Here is a 24062-nt window from a genome sequence, read left to right on the forward strand (position 1 = left end):
TATTACGGAGCTTTCAATTTCTTTGTTTATTTTTGTTTTGTATTGTTTCTGGTATTCTTTCCATTTATACTGTTCCAGACGTACATGATTTTTGTGGCTCTGCTTACTTGGCATCAATCTTTCTCTGGATTATGCATATTTATAATTTCTTACTATGGGATAGTATTCTACTACATTTATGTACCACAATATGTTAGGCAGGAAACATTAATGTTTTCATCAACCATTTCACAGGGTTATAAAAGAGAAGAACATGGGGTACCAATGGAAATGTGTCATTCAAACTTTTAAAATAGCAGACTATTTGGAACTGTTATGGAACTGTTGCTCCATAAGTGTGTCAGTCCTGCCTGTGAAACATCCATTTATGACCACAGAGCAACAGCTTTTACCTGGAAGATTGTCAGTAATCCAGCAAATTTTGCTTTCCATTTTTTTTTTTTGATGGCACCTAAGGTAGATGGCTTAATTATTGGCTCTGTTGATTTCTAAGGTTTTGCTGCTCATACATTATGTGAGTGGAACTCCTTTTAAACCAAAACACTCAATCACTAATGCTATTCCAGGTATAAGACAAAAAAGTCTGATTAGCCTGGTTCCTTGACTCAGCTTAGGGGACATTTTACTTTTTCCCGTGTAGTGGATTTCAGAAATAATTTAAAGAAAGCTTAGCACAGGGAAATGCGCAGCCTCTTATCACCTTCTGACTTCAGCATGATGCTGTGAAAAGGGTGCTGAATTTGGAGTCGGGAAGACCTGGGTTCAGTTCCTGACTCTGATACTTACTAGCTTTGTGACTTTTGGCAAGTTATTTGCCACCTCTGGGCCTCAGTTTCTTCATCTGACAATTGAGGGGGTTCTATGATCCAGTAATAGGACTCCATTATTTTTGTTTTCCTTGAATTCCTAGGAACATCAGAAATACTCCGATGAGGCAATTAGGTGGTGCAGTGAATAGAGGGCTGGGCCTGGAGTCAGGAAGACCCCAGTTTAAATCCAGCTTCTGACACTTATTAGCTGTGTGACCCTGGGCAAGTCACTTAACCTCCATTTGCCTCAGTTTACTCACCCATAAAATAGGGATAATAACAGCTCTACCTCCCAGGGTTGTTGTGAGGATCAGATGAGATGATAATTGTAAAGCACTTAGCACAGCACTTGGCACGTGTAAATGTTGGATGTTATTATTCTTGTACTGTAAAAATGTAAATGTGAAAATAGATTCCAAAGTCAAATGACAAACATGTAACTTCACCCATTATCAGATTCAGTCTGCCATTTTGAATTATTCGTCACTAAATTCCATTATGTTACTGCAGGCAACTGGACTAACTGTGCTGGATTTTTTTAGATCCGTAGAAGAAGAAAAGACGTGAGGAAAAAAAAAACAAATCTTAAAGCAGAGAAGGTAATCTTTGATTAGGAGTAAAGTGGGTGAAGGCTGTTGACTGTGCAAGATTTTGGACGTGTTGGACTGGGAGAAAAGTCTGGGGAAATCCAAGTGTGCACAAAAGATGATAAATATTGGCAAAACCAAGCAGAAGTGGGCCAGTTAAAGACAGTGGATATATTCAGTGTGAGAGTTTATCAGTTGATACAAGAGCCTTTTAATTAAAATCAGATCCCAGAACAAGGTTCCTGCTAAGGAGATTTGTCATAGGGATGATGAGTCTAGTGAAAATAACTCAGCATGAAATTGCTCGTTTTTGAGAGGAAGTGATAAATGGGAATTTGTGAGTCTGAACAGTTTTCCAAGTATTCTTAGCCAAGCTGCAGGAAATACTTCCTGGGAAGATAATATTTACATAGGAAATAGACAAGTCCTGGGAGACAAGAAAGTATCGGAGGGCTCCCATCCAGGTTTTAATGCCCTAGGTGATTGCTTGAATGAGTTTGATTGATCCCCAGCAGCTGTATCTTTTAGCATCATCTGATCTGAAGGTGCAGTTTTGGGCTTCTTTTGCTCTTCCCAGGTGTTTGGGGAAGGATCTCTTTCCCTTGTCAGCCCAATTGTCTCTTTTCAACATCTTCTCAAGTTCTAAATTTTCTTAATTCTTATTCACAAAACTGTCCTTGGAACTAGAAGACCTGCATTACTTGAACTCTGGGAAACCTTTGGCTCCTCATCAGAGCCAGTTATTTTATTGGATGTGCTTCTTAGGTCGCCATATTTCCCCCCTCCCCCTCCCATTTTCACCTCGAGATCAGCCTGTTTGTGATTATGAGCCATTGGCATTGTCAGAGGCTGTGTCTAGTGTAAGAATCAACCACAAACTACAGTTATAATTGATTTCAAAGATTACAATGCAAACAGTCATTATGTGCAGATTTTCTGTCATGACGCATGTGAGGCACTGATGGGGAAGACAGAACACAAATATCGTTAGTTGTCCTTTTGTCCACAATTCAAACTAACACTTCACCTGGGTACTCGGATGACTCTATGTTCTCATCAGTGTGAGTTCTCCCTCCGAGGGTCCAGATTGTAAGCCATCCAAAATTGCCTATACTTCACTGATCTATATCCTCTCCTAAATCTACCTCGAAGGGTCCATTTACCTGCTGGAGACTCTCCACTAAATCTCTTAATTTGTGTGGATACCAGTGGAACTTGTGGGTCATCCACTGGTCATTTCTTTCTCTCCACTCTGTGAATAGTCCATCTTTTTTTTTTCCTGGGTTGTACATTTCTTTGATAGCATTTTTTGTGCTGTGTTGCCTAACCCCACCTCTGGCCTGACAAGTTCCTTATATCTGATGTGCTGCAACTATTTGATGTTCACTTTTCAAATTGTTAGTTTGCTCATTCCCAATCTGCTAAACTAAATACTGATACTGTATTAAAAAAAATGGAGTTTACTCCTCCCCAAGTAATAGCTCATCACTTATTTAACCAAATGCATATTTTGTTTTTATGAGAGTCTTTTCTAAACAACACCTGAAGATTTCCAAGATTCTGTGTTTTTTAGGATGATGGGAACAGAAATCTTCAGTTATAAGCCAGTCACTACCTTTAACTTGCCATGTGGATATCCAGCAAGTCACTTTGTCAACTCCATGCCTTCATTTTCTAAAACAGTTTTGGTAGTTTTTCACAAAACCATTAGATTGGTTCTGTGTATTAAGTTCTGCTGTTATTTTCCTTGTGTTCTTACAATGTATTTCAGCAAATATTCTATTCAGATAGCAAAATTTCACATTTACCTGTGAGAGAAATCTAAATATATGTAGTTTTATATCAAATGGAAAGTGAGCAAAGGAACCAACCTTATAATATGTCATTATTCTTAAACAGTTATGAAAAACAAGATGAGAAAAAAAGTCATCTTTGACCTTTTGCCTACTTTTCTTTATGATTATTATTTGAAGTAAGTTGATTTCCCCTGTTTTGGCAACACCAAGAGAATCCCCCCAAAATATTAAATGAGTTTCATTCCATATGCGCAAATATAAGGTTTCTCCAAGGAAAACACTTGACTTCATTGAGACATAGTGGTGGCTTTTTGCAATCCATCGATAAAGCATCATATCTAGGCAGGAAGGAGGAAATTTTCTTGGTTTCCCCTATATTTCCATGGCTGTTTGTCCATATTTTAGTTCCTTCAACCCAACTCATTAAAGAAAAAGCAACTCCTCCCTCACCACAGCCTCTCCCACTCCATACCAAGTAGAGCTCTTATTTTATTAATTTCTAACGGGAGTATATTTTGCTATAGCCAAGGCCACAGTTTTTGTCTGACAGATGTTTGTTTACAGCAGCAGTTAGCAATTTGCAGACATTGTTGTCAAAGCCACTGCCCTCAATGAAATCCAAATGCTGCTTTGGAAGGAAGATGATAGAGGCAGCTCAGTGACTTGCATAGCTTTATGAGGGAGTCCTTGTCAAACAAGTGAAAAACAACCTTCTTTCTCTGTGGCTAGTAGGAGGAAAAAAAAGAAACCCTCCTACTCCAGATGGTGAATCCTCCTTAGTGAAACAAGCCTGAGTTGAGGCAATATCATTTCTCTCTGTTCACTTCACAAAACCCACAAAGAACACATTTGGTGTCACTTTTCAGTCTTGGAAGCAATCTCTGCTTTTTAAGGCAATCACATGGATAAGAAGCTGCAGTTAATGAAGGACTGGGAATCCCAGGGGCTGGGGATGGGATGCCCTGCCCTAAATAAAGCTCTAGATCATCAGAAGGAATTTGTCCTGGACCCAAGAGTCACCCCCAACTTTGTTTCCAGCTTTTAACAAAATCTTTTGACTAGAACCCCTTTGTAAGTTCAATGAATTTGGGGAAATAATTTGGAGGAGCTCCCAATCCGTTCCCTGGTTGACAGGGGCCCACCTCACAAGACTCAGAGACTTATAGCCTAAGTTGGCCCTCTTACTAGTTTTGGAGGGTGGGGGAGGCCACAGTGAAAAGAAAAAGAAAACTAAGGAAAAGAAATATTCCTTAAGGGTGGGGAACACCATCTCTGCTACTTCTGACTGATTCCTAAACCAAATGGCTCAAGTTTCTGTGGTTTTCATTCCAGCACCTTTCTCTAGCATTTAGATGTAATAGTAAAAAAACACACACACACAAGCCCCTTTTTCTTCTCTGCAATCTCAATTATTGAGTATTCTAGGGGTTTAGAGATAACTGTGCTTGATTACCCTTGTCTTATTATTTAATATATGTTAAAGTATTCACTATATTTATAATGTAATTTCTCCTTTCTTTAGGTGTCAGAGCACTCAGAATTAGGCTGGATCCTTGGATGTCTGGTCAGGATGCCACGGTTACAAAATTTACCCCAGTGGAAGGTAAATATTTTCAAAGCAGGAAACCTAAAATGAACTTAAATGCCACCATTATGAAAGTTTTTCTTTTCTATATTCTTCTGTTTTACCCACTAAATTGGCCTGTCTCACCATATCGCAAGAACATTGGCTTCTAGCTCATCTAAGTAGCTGTGCTAACTTTGGCAGGTTCTTTAGTGGCCTGTCACTTAACGTCTCTAGGCCACAGTTAAAATAATGTAGTTAGAGTCTCGAGACCCCTCAAGCTTCACAATTCTATGAATCTATGGTTTTCTTACTCTGAGTCTCAGAATGGATGACCCAGAGTCTGCTTTTTGTTTGAGTTGCTAATGACCTTGAACCCTCCCTATTATGATTAACAGTCTGGATCCATTGCCCTTGGAATCTGTGTTCCATCCCCACCAGAACTAATTGGTGGCAAGGCAAGAATGTGTTCATTGTGGGAAGAAGGGAAATAACATTTTTATGTAACATTTAAACAAGATGGGTCCAGGCAACAGTTCAAATCCACAGTAAAATGAAGGCTACACTTTCTCAAGGAAGCTCAACTAAATAAGTTAAGTTGGGATAATTCACAGCACTTTACTTCCATTTATTTTTGCAATATGATAGCCTAAAATTAGAGAGCCTACAACTATGTCAACACTGATCCCATTTGCAGGCATCTTTCCACCTTGCGAACTTTCAGGGCTGCCACGGTTTCCTCTGAAACTGATACTCCCAAACAGGAACTACACAGAGAAAAACAAACAGTATGTTGAAGTGCCAGTGCTCAATTAAGAGGCAGTGTTGCCAATTCTTTCCATATCCCTGGGTAGAAACAAAATGGCAGAACACTGAAGCCCTAAGGTTCAGTATGGTTCTCATCATCTCAAATCAGAGTGCCTTCCCCCTTGATAGTTCTGAGATGGTGCTTATCACTTCTTCACTCTTCAGCTCTCCTTTTCCGTATTCCTCATCAGTCCTGACTATCTCTCAGCTCATTACCCCATAAGGCATTTCTCCTTCAATATGTCAGTGTATCTGGGATCCTGTCAAGATGGCTACTTTCTCTTATGGGAAAGATTGCATATTATATGTCTTATCCATATCCTCCCCTACGTCCTCTGTGGGCTCTATAGATTTTGTATTGCTTATGCAAGTGTGTGTTGTTTCCCTGCAATAGAACATAAGCTCCTGAAAGGCAGAAAGAGCTTCATTTTTGGTTTTGTATCTTCGGTGCTTGGCACACTATAGCTGATTAATAAGTTCTCATTGAATGGATTTCTTACATTTGATTTACACCTCAGAGTTTACAGAGAATTTTCATTCACATCTCCCTGGCTTCTTGTACTAGAAACATGTGAGATAAGCAGGAAAGTTTATTATACCCATTTTCACCACTGAAATAACTGCATTTCAGAAAGATTAAGTGATCTGCCCAAGGTCACACAGAGAGTACGTAACAGAATTGGGGCTAGAACGCAAGCCTCCTTATTCTTACTCCTCTGTTCTTTCCTCTTTACAATGCTGTTTCCTTGGGCGTGAAAATGTCCATAGTTCAATAATATGATTAGGTAGATGTCTGAACATTTTTTACGCTTTTGTTCTTCCTCACAGACTAAGAGGGCTAGCCTGAAGCAAGAGGGGACAGTGGGTCTCTTCACATACCCTGTACTTCAAGCTGCAGACATTCTGTTATACAAGTAAGTAAGTAAGGGGTGGGAAGTCGGATCATACAGTCGTGTCTATTCTATCAGCAATCTATAAGAAGACTGAAGGGTTTGGTGTTTTGTTTCCTATAAATATGTGAATAGGCACTGCAGTTCCATGGGACGGGTTGCTAATAGGGATTAGAGATTTGAATTATTTTTGTATATAGGTGTTAGTTCGTATTCATTCTGAATTAGTATAAGTTAAATTAGAGAATACTCAGTCCTGTGCATGAAATAAATTGAGCTGTCTCAATCCAGTTTCCCAATATTAGCATTAAGTAGATCACATTTATATAATGCTTTAAGGTTTATAAAGCCCTTTATAAATAGTATCTCATTTGATCCTCACAACAATCCTAGGAGGTAGAAGCTATTATTACTCCAATTTTACAGATGAGGAAACTAAGGCAGACAGTGATTAGGTAACTTTCCCAGGATCACACAGCTAGTAAGTGTCTAGGGTAAGATTTGAGCTCCGATTTTCCTGACTCCAGGTCCAATACTCTATCCCTTATGCCGCCTTGCTGCCTCACTAATTATTATTCAATCACTGTTATTAATAAAAATGTATCAATATTGATTCTCTGTGTGGCCTTCAGCAAATGACATTTTTTGTGTCTCAGTTTCCTCAACTGAATACCCCCCACAGTTCTTAATATTTATTCTCCTCACATGGTTGGGATTCCAAAAAAATGAATTAATCTTGTTTAAAGAGCACTGGGTCAACATTTATATAGAAATAAAAAGCAATCCTGTTAATAACCTGTATCCTGAGTCCACTGCAGTCTTAGCAGTGTAGGATGAACTCTAACCATTCTATAAGTAGGAATACTAAAATAAATAATACTTCATATTTCATGTCTTTTGGAGTGGCCAGTAGAAATGATTTTTCATTAGACACAATAGGGGGCAATTTTAGTTCTTTGAATATGGAATATGTAATAGCTTTGAGTTGATAGTATGAGAAGGCCCCGACTGACTGTATTGGGTCATATTACAGGGTAATCCAAGCTATATTAGTGAAGAGTTCCTCTGCTTCTATTCTAGAAATGTCCAGGTGATTAGACATAATGATAGATGCGTCTCCACGGGCATAGAGGTCCTATTTCAATATTGATTGTAACCTAAGAATTATATTTCCACTTAAGTACATGGATTCTGACTCACCCTCAATAATTCAGATTTTCTTGGTCTGCAAAGGGAATCAAATAGGGGCCAAAGAACAGGCTCCTTAGTGAAGTTGCTTGTTTAGAGTATCAAATATTTTTAGGCATCTTTTATGATTATCTTTATATTCTGTGATGAAGGCTTTATTTGTAAGATCACTAAAATGAAGAAATTCCAGTACAAAAATATGGGAAACCGTAAAAGTAGTGAATTCTCAAGGATTCAAGGATGGTAATGGGAGAGTCCATTGACCCAAAGGCAGGGAGAAAGAAGTATTTATCGAACATTCATGATGTGCCTGGCACTATGCCAAGTCCTGTGGATGTCCCAAAAAGCATATGATGTGGTTGCTACAACCCTAGAATTTAAAAACCAGAAAGGATCTTAAAGGTTAAATTTACTCTGTTTGTCTTCCCACCTCCCTCTTTTACCCAGCTATTTAGGGGCAGAACTCAAACTGGAACCCAGGTTATTAGACTCTCGTCCTGTAGCACTGTCCATAAAGAGTTTAGTTAGGCATATGTGAAACAAGTAGAAACCAGGCTAGAACAATTTATGTTAAAGTGCTAAATAAAATGTAATTAGGAACCAAGCTGTATAGAATAGTCAGTCCACAAGTATTTCTTCAGTGCCTACATGCCAAGTACTGCAAGGCGCTTATCACCTGGGGACACAACAATGAGACTGAATATGTAGTCTACTGGAGGCTTATAGTACGTTCAGATAAGTAAATACAAGCTATGTATGCAAAATAAATACATAGTGACGTGGGGAGGTGGGAGTCAGGAAGAACACTAATAACTCAGTAAATCAGGAAGCACCACTTGAAAGAGATGGAGACTGAGCTGAGCCTGGAAGGGAACAAGAGGTAGAGGTTAGGGCAGAGAGTGTTCCAGGCATGGGGAAACCAGTCTGCAAAAATGCACAGACACCGAGAGCAATTAATTAATTAACAGTAAGGAAGGGGGGAGGATCTCAGAAAGACTGGCAAGAGTCAGCTACCTGGAATTTCGTAATCTGGCATAGTCTTTCTTGATCAGAGACTTAGACTGAGGTTCTGAATATGCCCCCTCCCCTTTCTTTAAAAAAAAATTATAACAGATGTTACCACATCTGTTTATGATTTACTGTAGACATGGTTGAGTAAGCTCATACTGTCTTATTATGCAGATATCCATCCTTGCCAGGCCCTAAAGTTACACTTCTGTCCCCCAGGTATTAGTGTCACTTGCCAATAACGATTCCATCTTTCAGCCTCCAAAGACAGGCAGGGATCTCACAAGAGGGATTTTGTCGTGAGAAACACGTGGTATTTTTTCATAATCCCTTGTTATCAACAAGCATTCATTATGTGTCAGGCACTGTGCTAAGCCCTGGGGATGAAAAGAAAGGCAAAAATCAGTCCTGCCCTCAAGGAGCTCACATTCTTATGAGGGAGACAACATGCAAAAAGCTATGTACAAGCAACATAGATACAAGATAAAATGTTATCCGTGTTCTTTACCCAGTAGCAGGATTTAACAAGCGTTTCTTATCTCTTGTGAGTTTTCCTTTCTTCATTTTCAATAATCTGACCAGTCATTAGAGTATTAGACAAGTCAGATTCCTTTTCTATCTTATATCCCTGTTTCTGGAAAGAGAGATATTGGTGCCAATCCCCTACCTACCTCACCAGAGTCCTGAAAATATTTCTATGTTGTATACCAAAAAATCATCCTTGGGTATAGACCTGGCATGCACAGAACCTCTCCTTCCCATTGGAAAAGGGTTCCATGCTGTTCTGAGGTAGCTAGCCTGAACCCATGGCTTTCCTGACCTATGGTGAATGCCTTGAATTCACCTGTTCCTTCAATAGCTCCCTTGACCTAGTGAAGTTAGCTATAGTTAGGGAGAAAAATGGGATTTTGGAGTAAGAAGATCTTGGTTTAAATCCTCAATTTGTAACAGTCCCTGAGAGGCCTTGGATAAGAAGCTTAATCTCTCTGGGCCTTGGCCTCCTCCTCTATAAAATGAAAAAGCTGGACTAATTGACCTCTAAGGCCCCTTCCAGTTCTATAATCTTATGCAATCTCTCCAGAACACAGAGAAGACCTAAGGTAGTCGGGGGCCTTCCTAGGACTGCTGCAGTCTAGCCTGAAACTTGGGCTTGATCTCTTGAGGTGACAGAGCCTGTGGAGTTAGCATAGGACTGTTAGGCCTGTAAACTAGTGAATGCTAAGTCTGATGCTGTGAGACCCCAATCCAATCAGGATTCTGCCTTTCTTACTCTTCTTTTCTCCTTCCTTATCCTTCCCCTAAAACCAAGCAAAAATCACCTTAAAAGCAGATGAACAAGCGTGCATTTGTTGAGATCAATGAACAAGAAAGGGGGTGCCTAAGGGGAAGATTTAGATCTGAAAGAAATCTCAGATGACATCAGCTCCAGCTCCTCATTTTATAAATAAGGAAAGTAAGTTTCAGAGTGGGTAAGTGACTTGCCCAGGGTCACACAGCCAGTCTCTGAGGCAGGATTCAAATTCAAGTCGTAAGTTTCAGAGTGGGTAAGTGACTTGCCCAGGGTCACACAGCCAGTCTCTGAGGCAGGATTCAAATTCAAGTCGTAAGTTTCAGAGTGGGTAAGTGACTTGCCCAGGGTCACACAGCCAGTCTCTGAGGCAGGATTCAAATTCAAGTCTTCCTGATTCCAAATCCAGTTCTCTGTCTACTGTGCCCCTTAAATACAAATATGGATATAAATATAGACATATATATTTATGCATACATATATATATATATATATATATATATGGGTACATATATATTCCTATCTACATTATTAAGCTTAAGTTTAAAACTGCATTAAGAATATGGGGATACCTTGTATAATATGATGTAGCTGTTCAGAAGGTTATACTATGAGAATTTTTTTTGACCCCTACCAGCCCCTTAGATGACCTTTAAGATCCTTTCAGATCTAAATTTTATGATTCCACAAATTAAAGAGTTTTCCAAGCAAAATTAGGAAAGATTTTTGAAAATTGTTTTATAGAACCCTCTGCAGAGCCCTGGACTGGAGTGAGGTCTTATAGATAGTGGAATTCCTAAGACCTGGAATCATTGTGTTAGGGACTGCTGCCTTGAGTTGTGATAGCTTGAGCAGAGCTTTGAATCTGAAGATACAGCTCTTACAGTAGCCCTTATTTTTCTCCTGCCATTTGAATAAATACTGGGTTTCAAAGATAAGATAAACTCTTCTACTAAAGTTAAGCTTCTTTCAATCTTTAAAAGAACTTAATTTTTTTTAAAATCTCCTGTTCATGTGACCCACTCTGTTGTTTAGACCTTTTCCTTTTCAAAATAAAATCAAAACTTCCCTGCATTTTTCTTTGCTTCTACCTCCTCTACAAAGGCATGCATGCATAAATGTGTGCATGAGGAAATATTATGGTTGTGAAAGGCATCTGTACTGGCTTTCATTGACCTGATTCATGTCTCATGTCTGCAGAACTGAGAACACTTGATTCTTACATATGTATTAAGATACAAGGTATAACTCAAAGTCTTCAAAAGTCATTGCCAGTATACAAATGTAATTGTATCCCATAGTCCCAGAGAAATTTTCTCCTCCTTCTAGCATAAAGAGTTCTATCCTTCTCCAACTGCTCCCTAACCTCATGATTGAGAAATCAGTGTTAGAACTGGAAGGAGCCAGCCCTCTCATTGTACAGAAAGAAGCATGATAAGTGAAGGCCAGAGTGGCTTCAAGTCTCCAACAAGTCTTTTTCAATTTTGATGACATTGTTTTGGTGTTCACCATGTCCATCATCTTTTGACATCCTTCTTGAAGTGTTCATCTTGTGTAATCTGATGTTTGTGTGTAGTCTACAAGCCTTTGCATTCTTTTATTTCTTCATCTTTCTTTATTTTTCTTCCCCAAGGTAAATCTCCCTATCTTCTACTATGCTTGCTTCACACTGAAGTGAGGTCACTAAGTATTATCGAAGCATGTATTGAGATTTTATAGTAGAGACTGGCAAACTATGATCTGAGGGCCCAATCTGGCCTGTTGCCTATTTGTTTTTACATTTTAAAATAAAGTTATATTTAAAAATGCAGAAATCATTCTTAACTCAGGGCCATACTAATTTAGGGGATTGTGGGTACAGAGCTGAAAGGACCTCAGAGGCATCTAGTCTACTCACTGCATTCCACAGATTAAGGAACTGAACTCCAGGGAGGGTAAGCTATTTTCCCAATGCCATTCAGGTAGTAAGCAACAATTGTAGAATTTGAGCCCTTGTCTTCTGACACAAGAACCATCACTTTCAATCAGTTAATCAATAAACATTTATTAAATATCTCCTATGTGCTCAGGCACCATGCTAGGTACTGAGGATACAAATTCAAACAATGAAATCTCTATTTTCAAGAAGCTTATATTCTATAGGAGAAGGCAACAGGTACCTGTCTGAGTATATGTAGAATAAATATGTACAGAATCAATCAATAAAAGATGGTTAGGGAGAGAAGTCAATAGCTATTGAAGAGATCAGGAAAAACTTCACATAGAAGGTGGTATTTAAGCTGTATCTTGGGAAAAAGAAGGTTGGTTTAGTCATCCACACACTGGGAAAACAAAACGAGTGAAAATGCTTATTGCCCAGTTTGGTGCAGGCAGCTGGATGGACAGACCACTGGGTAGTACATCTATATCTGTATTTATCTTGGACAGGTACTGGAAATAAAGAGTGAGGTGAGCCCAAAATCATGTAGGAGAAGATTGAGCTAAGTCAAATTTAGGAAATTACGCAGCATTTTAGATGATCTCAAACCTACCTGCTCCTTGCCCTCAAAGTCCATGTCTTTAACATGAGTATTCTCTCAGTGAAGCTGTAAGACTGTGAACCATGGATAAAGCGAGATCTCAGAAGAGTCAAAATTGTAAATGGTCTAAAGGACAATGGGACAGATGCATGGTACTTATCAGTAGCCTGATATGTAGAAAATATAGAATGTAGAAATATAGAAAATAATTACCACCAATGACTTCTTGCTGAGAAGTGGAATAAAAAAACAGACAATCCCTGCCCTGAAGAGATTTAGCTTCTGCTGAGGTGCTGCTTCATATTCAAAGATAGGTAAATACAGGATGTAGACAAATAAATATATATTGATTGGGGCAGGGGCTTCTGAGAGGCAGAGATGAAGAGGAAGAGCACACCAGGCAAGGAAGGAGGGAGAGAAGGGTACCTGGGCAAAAGCAGAGAGCCAGGAGACAGAATATTGTGTACAGGGAAAAGCAAGTGAACCAGTTTGGTTAGCAGATAGAGTACTGAGCGAGAGTAATGTATGATGAACCTAGAAGGGGAAACTGGATCCAGATTGGGAAGGGCTTTATAAGTGACCATGAAAAGGGTTTGTATTTTATCCCAGAGGCTCCAGGGAACCTCTGAAGGCTCTTTAGCAGGGAAGTGACATGCTCAGAACTAGGCTTTAGCAATAGCAATTTAGCTGCTGTGTGGAAGGTGGACTGGGGAAGAGACAGGTTGCATGAGAGTAGAGCAATTAGGAGGCTACTGCAATACTTCAGGTGAGAGGTGGGTCCGAGCCCAGATTGGGGTGGTTGAAGTATAAGGAGAGAGATGGAAATGACGGCAACAGATGGTGAGGATAGGTAAGACGTGACATCCAATTTCATATGGGAAGTGAGAGAAGGCAGAGTTGAGAAGGACTCCTAGGTTGTAAATATTAACAGCCGCAGCAGGGGTTCTTAACCTCTTAGATCCCGCTATTAGTCTAGTATGTTGGATCTCTTCTCAGAATTATGTTTATTTTATTTTATTTTTCCAGGAGATTAGGTCTCCTTATTTCACCCATGCTGAAAGTACAGGGGCCTTTCATGGGCCCAACCCCACTGCTGATCAGCATGGGAGCTTGGACCTGCTCCATGTCTGACCTGGGCCAGTTCAGCCCTCCTTGGGGAGCCTGGCATCCCCTTCCCCCACCTGGGGGATCACTATGTTGGTGCCAGACTTAGTGTGAACATTTAGTGTGCCCTATGGACATTTACAGCTGTGTGACCTAGGCAAGTCACGTAACTTGTGCTGCTTCAGTTTCCTCATCTATAAAATAGGAATAATAGCAGTCATGCCTACTTCCTTGGGTTGTCACGAGCGTAAAATGCTTTGCAAACCTTAAAGTAGTGCAGCCAGGTGGGAAATAAGGAACGAGAGGAATAAGGACTGAACCTATGATTTCACTGGCATAGGGAGCTCCTAGGGGAGGAAACTTACTCTACCAATGCAGGCCAGCACCTTCTCTGAAATTTAAAGTCTTAGAGAGTTGCCTTGCCCAGAGCCACACATCCAGATGAGGAAATGTTTATGTTATGGTAAAATTTTAAAAACCTAATTAGGATGAGTGAAAGAAATACAGAAGGAAAGACAGATGTCATGGTTGGCACCCCTAGGATGCAATAATACACATGAATGATGAGTAAAGCCAAAACATCTGAGGTAAAAGGAAGAGCTCAGGGAGAAAGGTTGAAAACACAAGCATGAGATTAAACACAGACTGAAATAACGTTAAGTGTAAAAGCAGTCAAGTGAGGGCCAACATCTATTGTCGGAGGTAAAAAGAATAGCAGAAGCTGGGGAGGAAAGGTCAGGGGCAAAAAAGACTAAAATAAGATGAAATGGCCGTGATGTGTAGTAGGACCAGGTGAAAAAGATTAGTTGTTATTTTTTTCCTTTAAAAAACAAAAGCCAGAAAAATTGTAAGAAAAGAGGCAAGAAACAGATACCAGGCAAAGATACCCAAAGAGTTGTTATAAAAGTTAAATGTGTTTTCTGTTCAGTTTGGTTGCTTTGTGAATCTGGAACCATTTTGACATGTGGAAATATTCATTGTGATGTGTTTAAAGTGTATTGATTATAGTCATTGTTTTTTCTGTGTTAGTTTCAGGCCATTGTGATTTCCTATGGGCTACTGCAATTGCTTTTTAACCTGCCCTGCAGACTAATTTGAAATTGTGAGAGTTCATGCTGACCTCTGGTTGTCAATTTTACCATAATTACCAAAAGGAGAAGTCAAGTTTGGTCAAAGAATAGAAATGTTTCCAAAATGGGGATTGTATGTCTGTGTGCCAGAAGAGCACTTTAGATCATAAACAGGGCACTAGATATGAGGAAATAAAATAATAAGGAATATTTTTATTACTTAACACTCATTGAGCAATATCCCTAATTCAGCTCAGAACTGTCTAGGACACAACAATAAACAGAGCCCTGACAATTGTATCTGTTATATCTTGTGTATGCACTTTTTAAACTAGCTCTGAGCTTGAGATTGGCTGCTAATATTCCAAAAGTGACATCCTTGTCTAGGGGTCAATGAATGGATGTACTACTGGAGGAAATGAATCAATCTTGACATCCTTGTTGTAAACCAAACCAAAAGGAAGAAAGAAGAGAAGGAGAAGAAAGAAGAGTAGAGAAAGAAAGAGGAAGAGAAGGAAGTAGAGATGAAACAGTATTACAACAGCTCAATCTTGAGTTATTTAAACCAGGAACTGTTAATGAAAAACAGGCAGTGGAAAACAGAAATGACAATATTGCAAGGTATAATATTATGCAGAAGATTAACCAATGTAAATCAGCTGCCATAAGAAGATCAAACTAACCACCAAAGTATCTTAGTCAGCAAACACTTGACTTATTTGCCAAGTGAAGAGATATAGTAGCCAAAGCTTAGTCAATTCACAAGCATTTATTAAGCATTTATACCTTGTTGGAGGAGAGATTTTTGAAGATAAATTTTTTTTTCCAGTATTTAACAATACTGCAATATGGGATGACCAAAAGTCCAACGAAATAATGTTTCCTCTTGACTTTAGATGTCTGAGAAAACCACTTCTAGCAATTCCTTTTGGTTTTTTTTTTCCCCACCAAGTGGGGAAGTCTATGAGTTATCCTTCTACTTAGCCAAGACTTCTTTCTTAAGGCTTGGTTTGTAGCAAGAATGTCAAGATTTATACGATTCAGTTCCTACAGCAGTGTGTCCACTCATTGGACATATATGTGCTAAGCCCTGGGGGTACAAGGAAAGAAAAAAAAACCCAACATTGCCCCTGCCCTCAAAGACCTTACATTCTAATGGGGGAGACAACTTCTAAATAACTATGTACAAACAAAATATGTGGAATTAATGAACCAAAGGCAACACTGGTTTAGAATATAAGCTTGTTTGTAAGATCTTGTGAAAAAGGATAATGAATGATATAATTGGAATTATCTCATAAATCAGAGATAAGGAGTGGAAGGTACGATCAGTTTAAAGAAAACTTGAAAGGATCAATCCATCACACAATCAAGTATTTTCTAAGCACCTGATATGTGCCAGGTCCTGTGCTGTCAGGGGTACATAGTAGATGAAACAATCCTTACAGACAAGAAATTTACATTCTAATGATGGAGACAACAAAGGTATATCTGAGTATGTATAGAAGAAGTATAAAGAGAATAAATACAAATTAGTTAAATTCAAGGTAGTTTGAAAGGGAGGACACTAGCAGTTGATGGAAAGCATCTTGAAGAAAAAGGCTGATTCTATGAAGAAGGGAGGAGGGAGTGCATTCCAGGCATAGGGGACATGTAGTGCAAAAGCATTGGTGATAAAACTAAGCCAATTCACTCTGCAGGCATTGAAGAACAAAAATGGAAGGACAACAAATAGAAAGAAATGGAAAATATCTGCAAAGATTTTGACAACAAGCTTTTTTTTTTTTGCCATCAGAGACAATGGACGCACTCAGATTCTAGTATCACAGCCCCAGATGGGATTATGGGTGAAATAGAAATGGTTTTAAAAAGAACAAAGATGTGGAAAGCAGCCAGCATAGAGGAGCTTTGTGCTAGAAGTGACACAGTTGTGAGGACCCCGAGGGACCTTCTCACAAGGTATCTGAAGAAGATACCAAAGGAGTAAGGGGGGAAAAAAAAACCTTAGACTTTATAAATAGTGGGAAAGGGCAACTGAGAGAATAGAATAGCTACCAAACTGTAAGCCTGCTTTCTAATTTATGCAGAATTTTCATGAGACTCATTTACATCCTCAGCAGGGTTATTAGTCAGAAACAGACTTTCACAAGCTGTATTCTGCTATGGCACTCATTTTTACCTTTTACAGTTCACTGAAAGATGTGGAGAATGTAAGGTCACACAGTGCTTATTGTTTGTTAATTATGAGAGGGTGGGGAATGATTCTTGAAGTTTCTCTTCCAACAAGGTGTCTTTCATCTATATATCAGAATCACTGAAGGTTCCATGGATGATATAACAATGGAGATAACTTTGTTAGTTATCCTCTGCTGCCAAACGTCAGGCAAGACGTAAAACAGGGAGACGTGTTCACTGAAGGTGTTTGCTCCTGTCTGGAGGCCATCCAGCACAGATTTCAAGAATGAGTCCCCGTACAATCCTCCAGCTGCTCCTGTTTGTGAATGACATTGTGACAGTTACATTTAGCCCAAGAATGCTGCAAAGCTTCCTGGAGCAGATTCATACAGATTCAAAAGAGTTTGGACTATGCTCATAAGAAAGACCAAATGGATGAAGAATGATTGTTGCCCAAATTATAAGTTATGGATGGACAACTTAACGAGCTTGTCCATCTGTGTATGAGTCTGTGAGACAAACAGTACAAATGGACAACATATTGGGCCCAAAATTAAACAGAAGGCAGGGAATCAGTTTCATTGCCTTCAGGAAATTGCAGGGTTCCTTTAATGACTCCAGACACAAAAACCCATTTTGTGATACCAACATTCTACCAGTAATTACTCTGTGGCTGGTGAAATATGGAATACAACATTCTCTGAAGAAATGAAAATCTGTATCTCACAGGGTAATGGAGAAGTATGTGGTGGTTATGTAGAACTATTAAGAAACTTTGAAGAACAGAAGTTTAAGTTGTCACGAGGGAAATGTATGATAGGAAAAGAAAATGAGCTGGTCGTATAACAAGGGTGAGGGATAACAAATGGGTGGCCATACTGTTGAGAGAAAGTAAAGAAAGTCTCTACCACTTTGAGTGAGCAACCTTGAGTTAACTCAGGGAGAACACAGGAGAAAGTTGTAGACAATAGGCAGGCATGGATGGGTTGTAACTTGCATCATGGGAAAGAACTTCCAGATGGATGTGGTTACTCATCAGAACAACAGACAGATCCTCCATGATGTCTCTTCATAGACCCTTCAGGCTTTCTCTCAGCCTAACAAGGACTGATTAGAAGATTATTTGTCTGGAGTCTTATAAAGCTAATCAAAATGTCTTTAAACTGCAAAGGAAGAGAAAAGAGAAAACCAGTCAATATCCATACCATAAAGAGGGTGACTACAGTGTAGGAAAAAGAATGGCAATTGAGACGAACAGAAGATAAAATCCAGGAGGAGAACCAGTAATTAAACACATGGCCTCAAATCTCTATACACAAATGCACAAAGTATAAGTAACAAGCAAGGTGGACTAGGGGTCCTAACATAAGGAGACTCCATAGCTATCACTGAGGCTGTGTGGGAGATAAGCCCCATGTCTAGAATATAGCTCTGGAAGGATAAGGTGTATTCTAAAGAAACAGGATATTCAGCAAAAACAAAAAGGGAAACAGAGAACTGGGGGAAATCATCCCACCCTAAAATTCTGTGATTGCATGCACCGTGTAGTCTCTACTGTGCTTAATTCTTGTGCTCTAGTGAGACTGCTACCTTCCATATATCCATAATATGCTATATTCACTTTCAACTTATCTGCTTTCTGGATTTCAACAATAATTTTTTAGCCTTGTATTTTTAGCCTTTTCCCTTCTACTAGCATGCATTAGGGTTTCCTCCTCTAGCATGACTGGGTGCATTTATAGTACCAACAAACCAATGTGACGAAATGAATGGGAGCTGTTCATGTTAAAGGGAAAGGAATTATGAAAAAAAAATAACTTTTAGAAAAACTGTTGAGACAGGATTCGGAGAAACCCATCTTGGACCATTGTCTTCTCTTGTTTATCAGGAAATAGAGACCCTGTTTGGGGAAAAATTCTTTGGGCAGTATCCATCATCAAGAGTTTGGTTTTGAACCAAGAAATGGATCCCAATCCAGGGGGGGAGAAAAAAGGACTTAATCAGAAGGCTGAACTAGGGAGATTAACCATAAAAGCCTGAGTCACGTTAATTAGTACCAAAGTGAAGTATGTAGTGAGTTAATAATCTCTGTGTATCACTTGAATCTTGAGATGTCTGTACTCTGTGGTAAAATGGTTTTGTACAGTCTGCATGCCTTGTGCTAGAGGAAAAAGAAGAAGAGTTACAATATGATAAAGACAGTAATACTAGGCACAAAAGGGGTGAGTGCTGCTCTGATTGAGTGTGTTTCTCTAACAGCATTCTAAACCCAAATGGAAATTATTGGGAAGAGTGTGATACTTTTTGTAATCTCTGTGTCTTCTCTCAGCACAGATAACTAAAAGTTGAATGTATTTATAGATAGGACCATAGGATCATAGCTCTAAATGGACTGGAAGTAACCTTGGAGGCTATTGAGTGTAACCCCCATATTTTCTACATAAGGAAACTAAAGCCCACAAAAGTTAGGTGACTTGTTCAGGTTCACACAGCTAATAAGTGTCTGAAGTATGATTTAAACCTGTCTTCCTGACTTCAAGTCCACTGCTCTTTTCACTATGCCATGCTATGTGACTGTTATATAATGACGTGCTTTCCCCACCCTTTTAAACCAAACATTCTAAAATATATGCATTCAAAATGAGTCCTGTCCCCAACAAAGCAGATACCTTAGGATGCTCTGAACTCCTTCCAGGAATGCAGAAATTCTCACAATAGGTTTGAACACACTTTCAAAGGGCTTCAGAGCCCCTTCATTTACCACACATTGTTTGGTAATCCCACCTGGTTTTTTGACCCAAACAGGATTATCCAGCCTCATCACCTATCTATTTGTCCAGTTTGGCTCTGAATGACTTTTGATTTTCCAAAAATTAGATCCACTCTCAAGGGAAAACAATTTGCCACCGTTTGGAAATTTGATTTAAAAAATGTGCTTTGGGCCCATATAAGACCACAGTGGCTTTTTTATGAAGTTATGCAAAGAATAAGTACAAAACCTACTATAAACAAGAAAACAAGTGGAAAAGTATATGTGATTATAGAACATGATAGTAAAAAATATGAGTTTTTAAAAGGCATTATGGTTTGTAACACACCCTTCAGTTTTAGGGCATCTTATGAAACAGTTAAAACTTAGTATTAATCTCCAGGTAATCTTTTTTACTTAGTGCTAGCAAAACCCATTCTTTGCCCTTCTCCTCATGTTTTGAAAGATGCAATATTAGTGTTGTATTGGTATAGACGCTTTACTGTCTGTGGTTTGAATTGTGTCAGATTGACACTCCTTGTGACCAGTGGCATAAATTGATGAGATGACTTGCTGAGGTTGGGTATGAAGTCTCTAGATTATCTCTCTAGACCACAGACTGATCTTTACTGTTCTGCTTGAAAGTTAAACTTACCACCTTCTCCTCTTTATCCTCCTACTCTTACTAAATATATCCAAATGGACTCATGTTATCTGTTATCTGTAATCTGTGGGCAGTTCACCAAGAAATGAGGAGCGCTCTGGCAGAAAAAGCTTCAGCTGTCTTTCAAATGACACTAGTTAACTATTTTTTTTTAAGTTAACTATTCCAAAAGCTCCCTTGGAGTCATCCTCCAAGAACTCTGGTGGTCTCTAATTTTCTCTGAGCCTTTCAATGAAGTCAGGGGCTCAGACATTCAGAGTGGGGGTGATAAGGGTAAAGGAGGTATGGATTTAAATTGCAACTAATCCAACTTAATAGAGAGCATAGGCTATTTCAGGTATCTTTCCTCTCCCCAGGAACAGGCTGTTGCTTGGTGTTTATAGCTGCACTTTACTGATCTAGGGGGAAAAAAAAAAAAGAAAAAACTCACAAAACTTGGTTGGACAACAATCTCTTCGGCATCTGTGTAATATGCAGAGCTAGATTTGGGCTTTCTCTTCTCTTCTGTCATTGACAAACATTTGTGGATTACTAATAGTGAAATAAGCCTAGGAAAAGCAGCGGCCTAGGTAGCATTTCAACATGACCAAAGAGCTTCTCTGAGACTTTCTATCTGTCTTTTATTAAAAGGTCCACACACGTCCCTGTTGGGGAAGATCAAGTCACACATATGAAACTGGTCCGAGATCTAGCACAATGTTTTAACAAGAAGTATGGGGAGTTCTTTCCGGTACCCAAATGTCTTTTAAGTAAGTAGTAAGTCTGTGATTATTAGATTGTGGTTGATTTTGAAGATGCCAATCTTTACTTGCAGTCACGTTGATTAAATCTGAGGATTGTAAAGAAGGTAAAAGACTAGGTGACTCGGTCTCAACTTAGAATATGCTTGAGTCAAATGTTGAGAAAGAAAGGAAGAAAGAAAGAAAGAAAGAAAGAAAGAAAGAAAGAAAGAAAGAAAGAAAGAAAGAAAGAAAGAAAGAAAGAAAGAAAGAAAGAAAGAAAGAAAGAAAGAAAAAACAAAGGAAGGAAGGAGGGAGGAAGGAAAGGAACGGAAAAAGAAAGGAAGAAAAAGAAAGAAAGAAAGATTGATTTCTGGAAATACCCTCCCTCTTGGATCTAACTGAGCTCTCCCTTTGACAAAGAAAGGCAGTTAAATAAAAAAGCTTGATAACAGTGACTGAGTTAGACAACATACATCGCCTTCTGCCTTACAAGTCTCCTCTTTCTCTCTGCCATTAAAAGGGAGATTACATTATTTATTCCCTAGGACCATATTGCTTTTTCAGTTACTCAGAGTTTGGCTTCAGTTGACGTTGTTTGTAGGCATTATATCTGTTATTTTTGTGGGGAGGGGAATTTCACTTGTTTCACTCTGCATTAGTTTGTACAAATGTCCTCATGTTTCTCGGAATTCTCCATATTTGTCATAATATTCCATTGTGTTCATATGCCACAATTTGATAGGTCATTCCCTAATTTATGGCTATCCATGTTCATTCTTAGTGGATCTGAGGGGTCTTGGTAATTGTTTTGGTCTTTTTTTCCCTTTGTTTAACACAATGTCAAGCATATATTAGGTATTTAGTAAATACTTGTTTTGAATGAATAAATATCTTGGGCAGTTCATGATTTGGGGAAAATCAGGTTTCTCCCCTTCTTATCTTTCTATGTCTCTCTTTTTTTTAACGTGGAAATTTCCAATTGGCTTTTTAAATTTGCTTTTACATAGAAATACTCAGTAGGGCACATTGTCTTATAATTTTCTTTTTAAAAACTGTTGTAAAAATTTTTTAGCTAGATTGTACTAAATAAAGGTAATTTGGCATTTATGTTATTCTCCAGATATTATTTTTAGGACCTTAGCAAGAAGTTGGTAAGGAATTTTCTAATAAGCAAAATGCATGGCCATTTGCATTTATATTAAAATATGAACACAGTACATTAATAACAGTTTCTAGTGCCATTTATCAAATAATGAGTGGTAGGGTTAAAGGTAGCAGAATAATATTTTAATCAGCTCATGGTAGTTATAAATAAATAATTGAAAACTATAGGAAGAATCTCCTAGTGACAAATGGAAAATTTATGTCTTTGATATTTAAATAAAATTTACAATTTATGTATCCTGATAGTATTTATGTATGTCACATTCTTTATTATAGGAATAATAGGACAAGTCAAAGCATTAGAAAAAATAAATTATGAGGGTTTGAAATACCTACATAGTTTTAGAGTGCTCTCTAAATGCCACATAGTCATAAGAACCAAAAGGACCGAAAACCCAAAGAAGCAAATAAATTAAAAGAATGCTCATGAAATTATAACACTGCTGGTATAGCTAGCTCTTGATGATCCTCTGCCCTCCTAAAAAGCATCGCAGAAATGGAGTGAGTCCTTTGTTACTTACATCTGAATCCTTCACCCACTTGACCTAGTCTTTGATTTCTCTTGAGAAAAGATGGGGGTGGACCTCACTTATAAACTATTTTGGTAATAGAAATAAACTTCTGATGGGGTAAAATCACTGCACTGTAGCCTGCTCATCTTTACTGCAGCTGTCAAGCAAAATGTAACTACACAGAGTTTGTATATTGTGTTTTTAATGTACACCATAAGCCCAATGCAGGTATAAATTGTAGGTCATCTTAACAATTGCTGCAAAAATACTTTGGTAAACCCCTGTACGTTCAAGGAAAAACTTCATTTGGGGATGAGTTGTATTTTCATGAGTTAGAAGAGACCTCGGAGTCAGTCAGTCAACAAGCATTTATTAAGAACCTGCTACGTACTAGGCATTGTACTAAGCACTGAGGATGCAAAGGAAGGCAAAAGACAAGTTCCTATGCGCAAGGAACTCAGTCTAATGGAGGAGACGGCGTTCAAACAGCATGTATAAACAAGCTGTATACAAGATAAAGTGGAGATAATGAACAGAAGGAAGCCGCTAGCATTAAGGGGAATCAGGAAAGGCTTCCTACAGAAGGTGGCATTTTAGACCAGGCTGGGAAGCCAGGAGGTAGAGATGAGGAGGTAGAGAATGCCAGGCATGAGGGACAGCCACGGAAAATGCATGGGTTCAGGAGACAGATTATCTTGTGCAAGGAACAGTAAGGTTTGTGTAGGAGGAAAGGACATTGTTCCTGCATTACAGAATATGTGGAGTTGAGTAAGGTGTAAGAAGACAGGAAAGTAGGAGGGGGCCAGGTTGTCAAGGGCTTTGAGTGCCCAACAAAGGACTCCGAGGTTATTTAGCCCAATCCTTCCCCACAATATGAAGTCCCTCTGTAACTTCCCTGAATGGTGATTATCCTGTCTCCACTAGAAGGCTCCAAGTAAACTTGCTCTCAAGGCAGCCCCTGCTGTTTTTGAACAGTCCAGAGTAAATGGCGGAGCATGATATGGTGGGGAAAAGCCACCAGATTAGTAGTAAGGTTTTGTTGTTTGTGTTGTTCCGTCATTTTCAGTCCTGTGTGCCTCTTCATGACCCGGTTTGGGGTGTTCTTAGCAAAGATACTGCAGTGGGATGTGCCATTTCCTTCTCCAGCTCATTTTGTGGTGAGAAAACTGAGGCAAACAGGGGTGAAGTGAGTTGCCTAGGATCACACAACCAGTCAGTTTCTGAGGCCAGATTTAAACTCAGAAAGATGAATCTTCCTGAATCCGGGCTCAGCATGCTGTCCAGTGTGCCACCTACCTGCCGAATTACTTACAGATTCCATTTTTGCCACTAATTAGCTGTGTCAACTGGGACAAATAATTTAACTTCTCTAGGCCTATAACCCTATTAATAAAATGATGGGGTTAGACTAGACATGTAAGAAAGAAAAACAAGTGAAAAATTCTT

At 38.9% G+C, this 24062-nt stretch overlaps 1 protein-coding gene across 1 annotated transcript in view; it reads left to right on the forward strand.

Moving 5' to 3' along the window:
* WARS2 (tryptophanyl tRNA synthetase 2, mitochondrial) overlaps positions 1-24062 on the forward strand; it is an 80055-nt gene that overhangs the window by 50266 nt on the left and 5727 nt on the right. The window contains exons 3-5 of the mRNA XM_021003145.2: positions 4715-4795; positions 6392-6477; positions 20849-20967. Of these exons, the coding sequence (XP_020858804.1) occupies positions 4715-4795; positions 6392-6477; positions 20849-20967 (286 nt within the window). The remainder of the gene's footprint in view (positions 1-4714; positions 4796-6391; positions 6478-20848; positions 20968-24062) is intronic.

This window comes from Phascolarctos cinereus, unplaced genomic scaffold (genome assembly GCF_003287225.1).
Source record: "Phascolarctos cinereus isolate Bilbo 61053 unplaced genomic scaffold, phaCin_HiC Scaffold_5;HRSCAF=322, whole genome shotgun sequence".
NCBI classification, from domain to species: Eukaryota; Metazoa; Chordata; class Mammalia; order Diprotodontia; family Phascolarctidae; genus Phascolarctos; species Phascolarctos cinereus.